A 13,950-nucleotide genomic window follows, 5' to 3' on the forward strand; every position below is an offset into this window, starting at 1 on the left:
ATGTTTTTCTATAATCAATGCATCTCCCAAAACTATATTTCCCGCTCATTCATGTTACAGTGACAAAGATGATACCAATAATGCAGGTTAACAATAGTGCTAAGGGGAAACTGTTTGAAGGAATCAAAGGGTATTGATGTACTTAAGTCATCATGCTTGTGCAGTATGTTTACTGTTTTATGTTGGTTTTGGAACTGATACAAATCTCAGTTGGAGACATACGTTGGATAATGGAACTGAGCAAGGAGGTTTCAGAAGAAAATCACCCTGTGCTTTATAGATTACAGCAAAGCCTTTGACTGTGCAGATCATGAAAAACTATGGAATGCTTTAAAAGCAATGGGGGTGCCACCGCATCTGATTGTCCTGATCCGCAACCTATACTCTGCACAAGAGGCTACTGTAGGGACAGAATATGGAGAAACCTACTGGTTTCCAATCGGAAAGGGTGTGAGATAGGGGTGTATTTTATCACCCTATTTATTTAATCTATACACAAAACATATCATATGGAAAGCAGGATTGGACCAAGATGAAGGAGGTGTGAAAATAGGAGGGAGAAATATCAATAATTTAAGATATGCAGACAATACCATACTACTAGCAGAAACCAGTAATTATTTGGAACGAATGCTGATGAAAGTTAAAGAGGAAAGCACAAAAGCAGGACTACAGCTCAAGGTCAAAAAGACTAAAGTAATGACAACAGAAGATTTATGTAACTTTAAAGCTGACAATGATGACATTGAACTTGTATGAATACCTTGGCACAGTCATTAACCAAAATGGGGACAATAGTCAAGAAATCAGAAGAAGGCTAGGACTGGGGAGGGCAGCTGTGAGAGAACTAGAAAAGGTCCTCAAATGCAAAGATGTATCACTGAACACTAAAGTCAGGATCATTCAGACCATGGTATTCCCGATCTCTATGTATGGATGTGAAAGTTGGACAGCGAAAAAAGCGGATAGGAGAAAAATTAATTCATTTGAAATGTGGTGTTGGGGGAGAGCTTTCCGGATACCATGGTCTGTGAAAAAGACAAATAATTGGGTGTTAGAACAAATTAAACCAGAACTGTCACTAGAAGCTAAAATGATGGAACTGAGGTTATCATACTTTGGACACATAATGAGACGTCATGATTCACTAGAAAAGACAATAATGCTGGGAAAAACAGAAGGGAGTAGAAAAAGAGGAAGACCAAACAAGAGGTGGATTGATTCCGTAAAGGAAGCCACAGACATGAATTTACAAAATCTGAACAGGGTGGTTCATGACAGCTGCTGATTCATAGGGTCGTCATAAGTCATAGTCGACTTGAAGGCACGTAACAACAACAAATCTCAGTAATACAAATCTCATAGCACCTATTCAGTCCTGAAGGAAAGGGAATGTAGAACTCCTTGCCTACCTGCAGGGACCTGAGCTATTTCCTTTGCTATACACAACTAGGAAGCAATCTGCAGACTAACAGAACCAGGTTAAGTACAAATGGCAGAAAACAGCAAGGTCTTAGGGCAGGGATGGATGCCTGTGGCCCTCCAGGTGTTGTTGGATTCCAACTCCCATCAGCCCCAGCCAGCATGGCCCAAATGTCAGGGATGGTGGGAGCTGTAGTCCAAAAAAATCTGGAGAATCATGGATTCCCCATTTCTGTCCTAGGGGTTTTCTCCATAGCAAGGCTTCTGTACGTACTGTGACAAGCAGAAATTCAGCAGTTGAAGCTTTCCATGTCACATCAAGATGCTAAGGAAAGCTCCATCCGTTGAATGCCTGTTGTTGTCATAGGAGACCTGCCAAAATAAATAGATAAAAACTGACATCCCAAGACTTCCCTGATAAAGATCTGAGGAATATCAAGGAATAAGGTCAAGATTTTCCCCACCATTCAGTGAGGGAATGGGGCTGTTCCTTATCTAAGCTCTCACTTTGTCAGTGTCATTGCATCTTTACAGCTTAGCTGGGAGCACAAAACAATGCAGAGATGTACATCGCTTCACTGTGATGTTGTTGATTGTCCAGTCACTCTCTCTTCTTCAACCCCCCAGGAATGTTACCCTGGCCCAGGAACCTATGGGAATCCTTATGCACTCCTGGAGGAAAAGCAAAAACGCTCCGTGACTGCACTTGGAATAATGGACAGTAAAACTTCAAAATGTTTCGCCTTTCCCAATGTGGTAAGCTTGGATTCTTAGTTCTCTGCTTAGCTGCTCTTGACCTCTGTGGTCTTCCTGTTTGGTAACTACTAATCCCGTAGAAGGGAACAATTCAACAATTTATTTGCCGCATGGAATGAGTCCTCAGGGAACAGACACATAAAGGTGGAAGCCCTTGCTTCCTATAACCTCACAACCTTTTTGAAGTTGATGGCAATTGTGAAATGACAAAAACCATTCAGTTTGCTTTTTGGTCATAATTAGTATCCTTTTCATTGGGCTTTCACTGAAAGGAGGTTCTGTAGACATGGAGAACCTGGCCTCTCCCCTCCCCTCCCGGAAGCCTATGCAGCACTGTAAGAACAAAAGGAACAGGCATGCAATTTTAGGTCTTCTTTAGGAAGGGCAGGAAATAAATGTAATAAAGTAAATAAATAAGTAAATAAGTAAATAAATAAAGTAAAGAAAGAGAGAAAGAGAGAAAGAGAGAAAGAGAGAAAGAAAGAAAGAAAGAAAAAGTCTGCGCCCTATGGTGAGGGCATTCTGCTTACTCCCTCTTGTGCAAAACGCTTCTGTTATTTTGGGATTATGTCTCACCTGGTTGAAAATGTTGAGTGGAGCCTAGAAGAACAAAACTTGGTTGTTCCCACCCTTGTGTATCCTTATACTCTGGGCTTATGTTCATATTACATTTTACTCCCTGGCTACCTGCTTTTAACCCAAATAATCTCCCTTTTACTCCAAAAAGTAACTGCTTTCCCTTAGGAAGATGCCACTATGCTGTGGCCACTGAAATAACAATCTACAAGTAGAGCAGAGGTAGCCAACCTGGTGCCCTCCAGATATTTTGGACTTCGGTTTCAATGGTCGGGGATAATGGTTGTCCAACAACATCTGGAAGGCACCAGGTTGGGAAAGAACAACAAGGAGACAGATGGCAACTACCATGAGATGAGGCTTTAAAAGATTTATCTCTTCAGTGCAGCCTTTAGTAATTAGTGGGATTTTAACTGCATAATTACTATTTAGGGCTGATTTGGATAATGTTTATTTCAGTGGTATAATGTTGGCTTTTAGCACTGTCTGTAATATGTTGTTGTTTTTAAAGTATTCTTATATATAGCTGTAAACCGCTTAAAGGCAACTTTGCTTGAAAAACAGAAGACAAATTTATTAAATACAGAAGCAATATAATCATCCAGAGCCAGGGGATCAACCCATGGAAACAATTTCCTACATCTGCAGTTTACACAGCAGCACATGGCTCTGAATGTTCTGCACTACTCATCTAAACCCCACTGAGTTAGCTGGATAAGTCTTATCTAGGTGGGGGGGTTACATACTCTTCCATCTAGGGCTGTTAGCTGCTTGGGACTACAGCTGGATCAGGGACCAAGGTGTTCTCAACTACTCAACTCAATAGATGCTGTATTTTTGCAACAGTTTAAGAAATGTCTTTTTCAATGCTTTCTTAATTCCTGATTGCTTTTTAGGGAAGTGGTTTGGGACCTGGCAGCTATAATCTCAAAAATGGGATGGATGAGATGCTGAAATGTGTGGTCAGCACGAGAGGCCCCTATGAAATCTTCACAGGAGACAGGTCAAAGCCTATTATTTGCGGGCATTATGCTACTGATGTATGTATGCTCACCTTCTTTGCTTTCAAACGTTTTTCAAAGCGTCACATTGCTGGTTGGCAATTCAGATGACAGAGTGTTGCCAGTCTTCAGTTTGACTGGCAAAACCTCAGATAAAGGTAAAAGTGTCCCCGCACTTATAGTGCGAGTCGTTTCCGACTCTTAGGGTGACGTCTTGTGACGTTTACTAGGCAGGCCGTATATATGGGGTGGGATTGCCAGTTCCTTCCCCGGCCTTTCTTTACCCCCCAGCATATGCCGGGTACTCATTTTACCGACCACGGATGGATGGAAGGCTGAGTGGACCTCGACCCCTTTTACCGGAGATTCGACTTCCTCCTTCCGTTGGAATCGAACTCCGGCCGTGAGCAGAACTTCGGCTGTGTTACCGCTGCTTACCAGTCTGCACCACGTTGCTTCTTTTAAGCCCTCAGTTTTTGATTGTTTGATTTTTTTAAAAAAAGAAACTATAGAAAAATAGAAGTAATTTCATATATGCTGAATTCCCCCCTCCCGCCGGATCTTTAAGGTTCTGCATTTCAAGGGAGTTTACCCTTGGAAAACTGAATATTCAGGTGTGAAATTTATAAATTATTAAGACAGGAGCTTGTAAGAGTTGAAATGTACACACTGCAATATTGTTTCTAATACTCCAGACTAGGGTGAATAAACTATTCAGACTTTAAGTAGAACTATTCCAGATTAAGTGGGATGGTGGCAAATGCAGCCTTTAAATCAATGACTATCTAAAATTCCATTATATTAATGCTTAAGTATTATATAGCATTTCCCCCTAAAGTGTTCAATACACCTCACATACATTTTCTTAGAACCTTTATAACAACCCTTACATGATCCAACATTACTAGTGGACCTGAGGCTCAACAATCCAAATAACTGCAACTATGCTTGGAGAGGAAGCATGGGAAATGTTACAGCCTAGGGGGCCTTTTCTTCTGAATTCTCCGCCAAGGACAACTATTGTATTGCTTCTTTTACAAAAGAGGAAAACTCACAGATTGAGAAGAAATAGTGTAGAAAAACTAACCAGTACAGTAGTGCTACTCCAAAAACAGAACCAGTGCAGATTCTACAAATTCAGATTGCATTAGGGATCTGTAGTAATTTATAGTAAGCATATAATTCACAGTATGATGAAGATTCACTTGAAGTAAGATCATTGGACCTGATCCAATTCTAGTTCAGATTACTCATGTGTGTGTGTGTGTGAGAGAGAGAGAGAGACACAGACAGACAGACAGACAGAGACAGAGAGAATATTACTGATATATTCCATGGGGGCAGAGTAACAGGAGAACCCACAGGTGACTTGTTGAGGCTGATACTGATACAGCACATTTCACCTTCCAAAGCAGTTTCTACTTCCCTTATTTAATGTTGCTAGAAAAAGTCTGAAGAGCTGAGTGGCAGCAATGTGAAGAGCTTCCTGGAAGAACTAGAGACAAAGGAGAAAAAGAAGCATGGCATTTTTAGTACTCTTGTTCGGAGTCCGCGTTACCCAGCTGAACGGATCTTCTGGTCCACTGTTGGCCTGGGTCCACATGAACAAGTAGGTGACTTTCCACTGGTTCCTGATTGCTAGCCCAATGCTGATTTCCTCTGGATAAAATGATGGGGCTAGGAAGTAGTGTGAAGTGAAAGAAAGCATGACATTTTTCTTTTCTTTTAAATAATTCATCCATCCCTACAGCATGCATCTCCCCACACCTTACTATTCCCTGTTGGATACTTAGTATAAGCTGTCAGGAGCTTCAGCAGTTCAATCTCCTCTTTCCCCCTGCCTTTCATTCTGGCTCTCAAGTCATACACTTAATTGATACTCTCACACAGCTTCTGGTTGCCCGACATCTCGTTCCTTTAGAACCTTATTCCTCTCCTTTTCCTGGGATGGAAAGTGAAAGTTGTCATAGAAAAAAAAGAGCAGGGCAGGATTTTAGTGCTGCTGTGATTGGGCATTCATTTCCTCTCTCCACCTCCACAACAAAATAGCAAAGACAGGACTTCTGTCTTTGGCATTAAGTGTGAATCAGGAACACCGGGATCGGCCCCAGGCATGAGTGGACCCTCGGGCACCAACACCCCCCTGCAGCCAGCACAGGCCTAAATAGGCCCAGCTGCTCTGCCTCCCGCACATCACATCAGCACAGGAAGTGGGGTGCCCCAGCCTATTTAAGCCTGTGCCAGTAGAATGGGGGGTTGTTGTCTGGGAGGGTGAAGCTCCTTCTCTGTGCCAGCGTCAGGCTGTGGGGCATGATTTGCAGTCTGGGGTAAGGGGTTGACAGCCTCACCGCCATCTTGGGAGTGCCAACCCCTTTCCCCAGGCTGAAAATCACATCCCAAAACCCAATGTTGGTGCAGAGCAGGAGCTCCACCCTCCCATCCCCAGCATATAGATTTAGGCAGGGGCCTTTCTGAGCTGCAGGAGCCCTTGGGCCCAGGCCTGGCCTGACTGCCTGCTGGTGCCAAGCCTGAGGAATAAGTCATATCTTCAGACAATGGGATGAGTTACTCCAGAATTTTCTCATCTCTCTAGCTATAGCTACTACTAACATTCTATAAATCCTGGAAGCGTACAAATTCTTTCCAGCCATTTTTTGGTTTAAAAGAAGGCTTTTCTTTTCATTCACAAGCTTAACGTACTTCATATCTTGGAAAGACTCCCAAGTTATGTAATAGCCAGTACCTTATGTAGCTTCTAAACTGATAGGCTTGGATAGACACAGAAGTTCACTATTCAAGAGAACAAGCAGAACTGCAAATAAAAAGTTGTGTCATGTCCCCACCTCAACGGAGCCAGGCAAGTCTCCCCCAGGATGGTTTTCTCTAATCTGGGTGCACTGTACAATTATGATATTCACTAATGCAAAGTCATTTATCTTATTTGTTACAGTTCTTAGCAGGGCCAGGCTCATATGACATAATCCCTTCTAAGAGAACAGAATATGGAAATCAACCGCCGTTCTGGATTGGTACAAAAAGATTTGACAGGAAAGCATACCGTCTCTTTTTTGGAAATGCTGTGAGTAAGAAATGATGTGGTAGGAACAGACAGAGCAGCTCAAAATATTCCTTTTCTTGGCTTCTCCCTTTTAAACTCTGTTGTGGTTACTTTATGGGTCTGTCCAGTCAGAAAGCTCATGCAAATGGAATGTTCAGAGGTTGACAAAGGGCATGGCTCTCAAACTTGCTATGCCCAGGGCCGACTGAGATGGCTAAAAATTACTGAGGAACACCACTCCAAAAATGCATACACAAAATTGCAGCAGGCAAACTCACGCTACACTGGCTGTACCGCCTTATGTTCAACAGTGACCAATTGCAGCCTGCTGCAGCCAATTCCCTTTATAACAGGTGTGCCTTATCTTTTTGGGCCAGAGGGCTGCATCACCATCTTCTAAGTCCTTTGAGGACTGCATGCAAGTGTAGTGGGCACGGCCACTCCACAGTAAGCATGTGCATGCACACACCACATATCGCACAAAAGCAGAGTGCACATGCAAATGCATGTACAATCACACCAGTGAAAACATACATGCCAGGAAAACACACAAACACACAAGCTTGCTCCTTCCCTGTTCACCAGATCCGTCAGCTGGTGAACAGGGAGAGGGAGTGATCTGTATCTTGCATGAGCCCTCTAGGAAGTGCTTGCCAAGTATGGCAAAAACATGAATGATAAAGTGACAGAAAACTGGATCCTTTAAAAGCATTTCCCTGCACAGCCAAATTGCAGGGGATCTTATTGAGCCACAAAAAATGATTTGGAGACTGGACACAGCGCATGGGTTAACTACCCGCTTTATACTTTGGTCATAATCTAGCAGAGTAAGGCCACATTCCTATGCACACTTACTTGGATGTAGGACTTTTTCTAAGCAAAGATTTTTATGATCAGGGGCCTTTGCAGTGCTCAGTTAGATATTTGTCTTCAACACGCTCAAGTGAACCTTACCCTGTGTTGGACTGAGGGAATCTATTTTAAATAGTTTGATAGTGTGTGCCGCATACCTTTTGCTGATAGGCTACAACTTATTTGAGTAATGATGTACCAAAGGGATAGTTCTCTGGCATCATTCCTCCTTCTCCTTGTGCCCTTTCTTGTATCATCTGCATTCATCTTTTCTGGGTTCCTGTGGTGAACTGGAACAAAGCTAGGACTCAGTCAGAGAAAGCTTTCATTTGAAAGAGTTCACTTCCACTTAGGAAACAGGTAAGGACTCCCAGGCAGTTTTTTTCCTTGATGCTGGATAGCAGGGAACTTAAAAGAGGTCAAGAATGAAGGCTCTTTTATAATTGATGGGGAACTTTGCTGTTGATTGTCACTGATAAAGATGGTAGAGAACTGAACCTACCTGCTGCTGGTTTGAGATTTTATTGCAATGGGGGAGTGAATTATTGTGCACACAATGTGCTTCACTGGCCAGGCCACTGGTGCATATAATAAAGCCTGCTTCCTAAAGAGAGGCCTGGGTTCAAAGAAGCAGAGTTAGCAAACTGAGTGAGAATTCTTGTACATGTTTGGAAATGAAGGGCATCTGCACAAGGCTCAAGAACTTTGCTCTCATATGCAAAACGTGCAAACAGGGTGTTGTAATAGATAGCTTGAACAGTCTCTCTCTGTTCTGCTGCCATTATTACTCCAACTGTAAGGAGATTGAAGGTGTGCTATGCAAAGGACTGTTTTAGATGTATGACCTCCTCGAGAAGGAGCAACAATGGGGAAGAGTGATAGCTCAGTGGCAGAGCACATGCTTTGCATGCAAAAGGCCCCTGGCTCAATCCTTGACATCTCCAGGTAGTGGACGGAAAGACTCTTGTCTGAAGCCCTGGAGAGCTGCTCCCAGTCAGTGCAGACAATACTGAGTTAGGTGGGCCAATGATCTGACTTATTTAACTTCCTGACAATAGCAGAGTGTGTATGTATAGGGGGAAGGGATACTTGGATTGTGGGACACTTCCCTATGGCGGGAGCATCTCCAGTAACAGGAAAACCAGCCTGAAATCCTGGAGAGCTGCTGCCAGTAAGCACACACTAGATGGGACTGATGATGTGACACTGTATTGGCTCGCACCAACAAGATGGGTTTGAAACTAGATGGCTCACATACTATTGTCCAACTAGATGAGTTTGAAATCACTCTACTCAGAGTAATCAACCACACTTTGGAGATTTATGAACCAGTGGAGTAAGCCTTTGGATTGCAATTGCAAAGCCTCTAGGCCATGCTACAACAATACTTTCAATCCCCCCTCCCTTTGAGAGGCTCAGAAGTCCCCTTTAAGATAACACTGGCATCCTCATACTGCTTCACATAGTAGCAGCAGCCTCTTCCTCCTGAACTTGGGACACTGTACCTCGTTTCAATAAACATTTTAATGTAAGAGTGATCTTTGCGTCTACTAAATCTGTGACAAGTCTATAAATCCTATAGACTTGCAACTAGGCTTCTACCACACTCAGATGTTGGGAACTTCATCTAAGTATACAGGAAAAGGCTATTAAGATTGCACATATATTGGGGGGGGTGGCAGCAAGGTTGGATGACTGCTCCACTTATATCAATATTTTTCATCATCTTCAATATAGTGCATGCAGCGGAACATTAAGAATGTCACTCCCCAAAACCATGGACACAGCAACAAACTGCAAAATGTGATTGTTAAAGTAGCCCACAACTGTGCATTTTGAACTTCCACTGTGTAATGTCAAAGGGGAACTTGCACAGAGGGAAATGCACAATGCCCATTCATCTCTCCAGTAAGAGCTCACTTTCCAGTCATGCAAGAAGTGGATGCTAACGGCTTTGCAGATCTGCTTGTCAGCATATTCAAAGCTGCTGCTCCTTGTCTGCTTTTCTGTTTATAGAACCCAGTTGGAGTTGGCCGCTATGATACTACAAAACATGAGAAATACCCAAAGAAGATCAAATACCGTTCTCTTTACATGAGTGACACACAGCGTTACCTTAGCAACCTGGAGAGGGACAAGTGCTTACAGTGAGTAAAAATGTGCAAACATTCCAGGAAAACAATAGACCTTTTTTTTAAAAAAAAGGCCCATCAAAGTTCTATAAGGAAGTGAAAAATTCTCCTTCAGCAATTCATTTGGCCTAATTTACATGCCTTTTCAGGATCTTGGACTGTAACAGAAATTGGGCTTGTGAAAGGATGATGAGCCATAAGGAAAAGGCTTCTGATAGGGTCAATAGGACAGAAAAGTGTTTATAGAGTGAAAAAGTCTCATGTAGGGATAAAAAGATTTTCTTTAGCCTTAGATTCCACTCCTGAATTCCAGTGTAACTAGAATTTGATACAATTTTCAGCTCCTTTGCATTTCCCACTCTTTCCCACATTACCAATGTGCACTGATAAAACATTGCAAAAAAGCAATCTTGACATAATAAGCCTATCTGGGTTGGTTTCAATTTCACATGATCAGAATCGCATGAGGGAGTATGGACATGTAGGCTGACCCTGCCTTTTCATCACATCCACATGGCTGGCCCCATCATCCACCACACATCTGTAGCAGGAAGCCTGTTGTACTCATGAATGCTCCTTGTGCGATTTAGAACCCTGATCACACAGAATTCTAACTTGCATGGGGAACTTCCATGGGTACTGTGGCTTCCTAGTCACAGACATTTGCCCTTCAATGTGTGGAGAGCTGCAACAGCATTGGTTTACTTTTTGCAGCATTCCACCAATGCACACATGTTCACTGGAAGTGTGCATGCAGCAGATGGTAAAACTGCAGTAAAAAACATTGCAACCAGCTGTATGCACAGTGCTCTTTACTAACATTTGAAAGCAAACAGAACATTGGGTAGTTCCCAATGCACAAATTCTGCTTCTGAAACCAGACCATCTTATTTAGAACGTTAAAAAAGTTAGGGAAAGATTTGGATGAGAATTGCAAAAGCATCCCCAGTATTGCCCAGACTTGCTGGTATTCTCTGGATTCAAGATCTACAAGGGAAGTATGAAAATCTTTCAGGATAGTAGACACTTAATGAGATTTGATGATTAATTAAGATAACTACTGGAGGAAAGTGATTTTGTAATATATTAAGGGACAGGTCTGTTATATACTTATAGCTGATCTGCAACAAATCGGAAGTCAATATTTTTTATTATATTAGTTATTTTGTTTTCCCTTTGTTTTGTTTTGTTCTTTGAAACTTTGAATAAAAATTAATTAAAAAAAAGGATAGTAGACACTTAGCCTTCCAGCAAAACAGCAACACAAGTTTCATAGCCAAATTACACTAGGAGGGAACAGAATGCAAACATACTTTGGTGTCGTATTGTTCCACAGCAGTAGAAAGCTTGTGGCTGCCCTACAGTTGAAAGAATATGTCTATGGAACTGCATCGGACTTTACTTAGGGTGTCTAGACATCACATCTTCAGCAATACAAATCTATTAGATTTGTAAAACTAGGCAAAGGAGAAGTCTCAAGAAAATGTTTTTTACAATTCATTTCCACACAAAAATGAAGTGATGTGCAGTCATGCCTTGTCTCCAGTGCACTTCTCTTTCATGAATAATCTGGTAAACCATGACCTAAGCAGGTTTAGTTCTCTAGCTCATTGGATGGCTTATTATCCCTCACTAGTTTGGTTGCGAATTCCTTAGAGAAAGAATAGACCTTATGGTCCCAGTGCAGGTTACAGAAATTTAAAAATTCAGTATTAAAAACAGTTTAAAACAAATAGTCACAAATTGGGTCCTGAAAATATGTATCTCAGGTATCAAAAGCCAAGGTCAAGAGGTGCATCTCCAGTCTATGATGGAAACTATATAAAGGAGGTCACAGATGCACCTCTGTGGGGAGGAAATTCCACAACTTAGGGGCTTTCACACAGAATGCTCTCTCCTGGGCCACCCCCCTGAATTTCTGAGGGCAGTAGAACTACCAAGAGGGCCTCCTCTACTATAAGGTCTATAAGGAAGGAGGCAATCTTTCAGATATCTGGGGCCTAAATTGTTTAGGGCTTTAAACATTAATGTGAACACACTGAATTGGGCCCGGAAGCAAACTGGCAACCAATGCAGCTGTTTTGAAAAAGGGGTTATGAGTTCTAAATGAAAGCTCAGCCAGTAATCTGGCTGCTGCATTTTGAACAAGTTGAAGTTTCTGAGTAATTTTCTTTTTTTTTTACAATAATTTTTATTCAAATTTTCATAAAACATACAAAACAAAATCATAAAACATTCAAAGACAAAAAACAAAACAAAAATGATTAAACAAAAAAATAAAATGTTGACTTCCCATTTGTCGCAGATCAAATCAGTTGTAGGTCTACAATATATAACAATCCTGTCTCTTAAATTATATTATAAAATCACTTTCCTCCAGTAGTTATCTTAATTAATCATCAAATCTCATAAACATTACTTTATTCTTTCCACAAAAAGTCAAAGAGAGGTTTCAATTCTTTAAGAAATATATCTATCAATTTTTCTCCAAATAAACATGTTGATTAATCCATCTTGTTAATAATAATAATAATCTTATTGTCATAACCATAGTCCAAATAAACATATCGATTAATCCATCTCATCAAAATCTGTTAGGTCCAATAATTTCAATAGCCATTATTCCATTATCCCTATTAATTCCATCTTCCATCTTCAATAGTCCTGTTAAGTCCAGTAATTTCAGTGTCCAATCTTCCATTATCAGTATTCCATAATAATCTTGCTGTCATAGCCATAGTCATATAATAAGAGTCTGATGGGAACTTCCTCTATCCCAAATATTTTCTTGCCATCAATTCTGAATAAGTTGCTGAAATATTGTTGTAAAGTCATATCTGTGTTCTTCTTTTTTACAAAATGCACTGGCTCATCTCTTGAGAGTTTTTCCATTGTCACATGGCTGCAGTTAATTCCATAGATTTTCTCTATATCAAGCTCCATCACGTCATTCCAGTCCAGAAGATTATCCAGGCCATTGATAACTTTATCTCTAATATCTTCATTAATTTCTTCAGAGATAACGTTAAATTCCAGACAGTAGATTTTATTTCTAATATCCATAAACTCCAGATCTTTTTCCAATTCCACATTTGTTCCAATCTCCAGGGCTTGTATCTTCCCTTTATTTTTTCTTTTCTCATCTCTGATCTCATTCTCCTCTCTCACAGGATCCCCTATTTCTTTAAGCTCCTGCGTCATTTTGCTCAGTTCCATTTTCAGCTCCTTACTGCCCTGTCGCAGGGTTTGTTTCGTTATCTCAATCGAAGTTTCTGAGTAATTTTCAAGGGGAGCCACACACAAAGAGCATTGAACACTCATCTGGAAGTTACCAGAGCATAGAGACCACGGCCAAGTCATCTCTGTCCAAAAGCGGTCACAGCTGGCAAATCAGCCATAGCTAGAAATAGGCACTCCTAGTCCTAGCCACTGAGGCCACATGAGCTTCCAGTGACAATGCTGGACCCAGGACTACTCTCAAGACATGAACCTGCTTCTTCCAGGAAGTGCAACCCTGTCTAGGACAGGCTGTCTTCCCACCATTTAGATTTGAGAACTTGGACACATACCACTTGTCTTTTCAGGATTGTTTCAATTTGTTGGCCCACATCCAGCCCATCACTGCCTCCAAGCGTATAAACATTTTGCTGGATTACTCTTCTCACAACTCACCCTCTTTTTCAGGGAGCGGATCACTCCTGTGAATAAAGGCTACTGGGGCAATCCACTATCTACCTGAAGACCCACCATTACTTTCTCAAACGCAGTATAGTTAAGCAACCATCAGCTGCATTTCTACAGTTAATTTTCATGGAAAATTCTGTCAAGGACAGACATCACAACATTGCTACGTTGAAGTATTCCATATCTATTTGCAACAATTTCTTGGTAATTTAAAGCACTCAAAATCAAGACACTTGGTGGAATTTGGTAAATGTTTTAAAAACCAGCTTGCCATAATTATGTCAATATTAAAACTGCTAAACACTCTGAAATGCTTCCATTAATGTAATCCCTCCCCCGCAAAAAATACTTGACCCTTTTGTTGTCTGCAAAGTCATATTGCGCTTGTTATTTGGTACCTACCCCTCAATGTTGTAGAATATGTCTTTTATAGAGTGCCTCTCTTCTGCCAGGGATCTATCAGGAAAGT

At 41.3% G+C, this 13,950-nt stretch overlaps 1 protein-coding gene across 1 annotated transcript in view; it reads left to right on the forward strand.

Annotated features, from left to right (window-relative positions):
- CIMAP2 (ciliary microtubule associated protein 2) overlaps positions 1-13,781 on the forward strand; it is a 29,122-nt gene extending 15,341 nt beyond the window's left edge. Inside the window, exons 6-11 of the mRNA XM_061633141.1 lie at positions 2,050-2,178; positions 3,651-3,794; positions 5,200-5,364; positions 6,706-6,834; positions 9,682-9,812; positions 13,482-13,781. Coding sequence (XP_061489125.1) covers positions 2,050-2,178; positions 3,651-3,794; positions 5,200-5,364; positions 6,706-6,834; positions 9,682-9,812; positions 13,482-13,536 — 753 coding nt within the window. The 3' untranslated portion in view covers positions 13,537-13,781. The remainder of the gene's footprint in view (positions 1-2,049; positions 2,179-3,650; positions 3,795-5,199; positions 5,365-6,705; positions 6,835-9,681; positions 9,813-13,481) is intronic.
- Positions 13,782-13,950: the final 169 nt, after the last annotated feature.

This window comes from Rhineura floridana, chromosome 6 (assembly GCF_030035675.1).
Source record: "Rhineura floridana isolate rRhiFlo1 chromosome 6, rRhiFlo1.hap2, whole genome shotgun sequence".
NCBI lineage: Eukaryota > Metazoa > Chordata > Lepidosauria > Squamata > Rhineuridae > Rhineura > Rhineura floridana.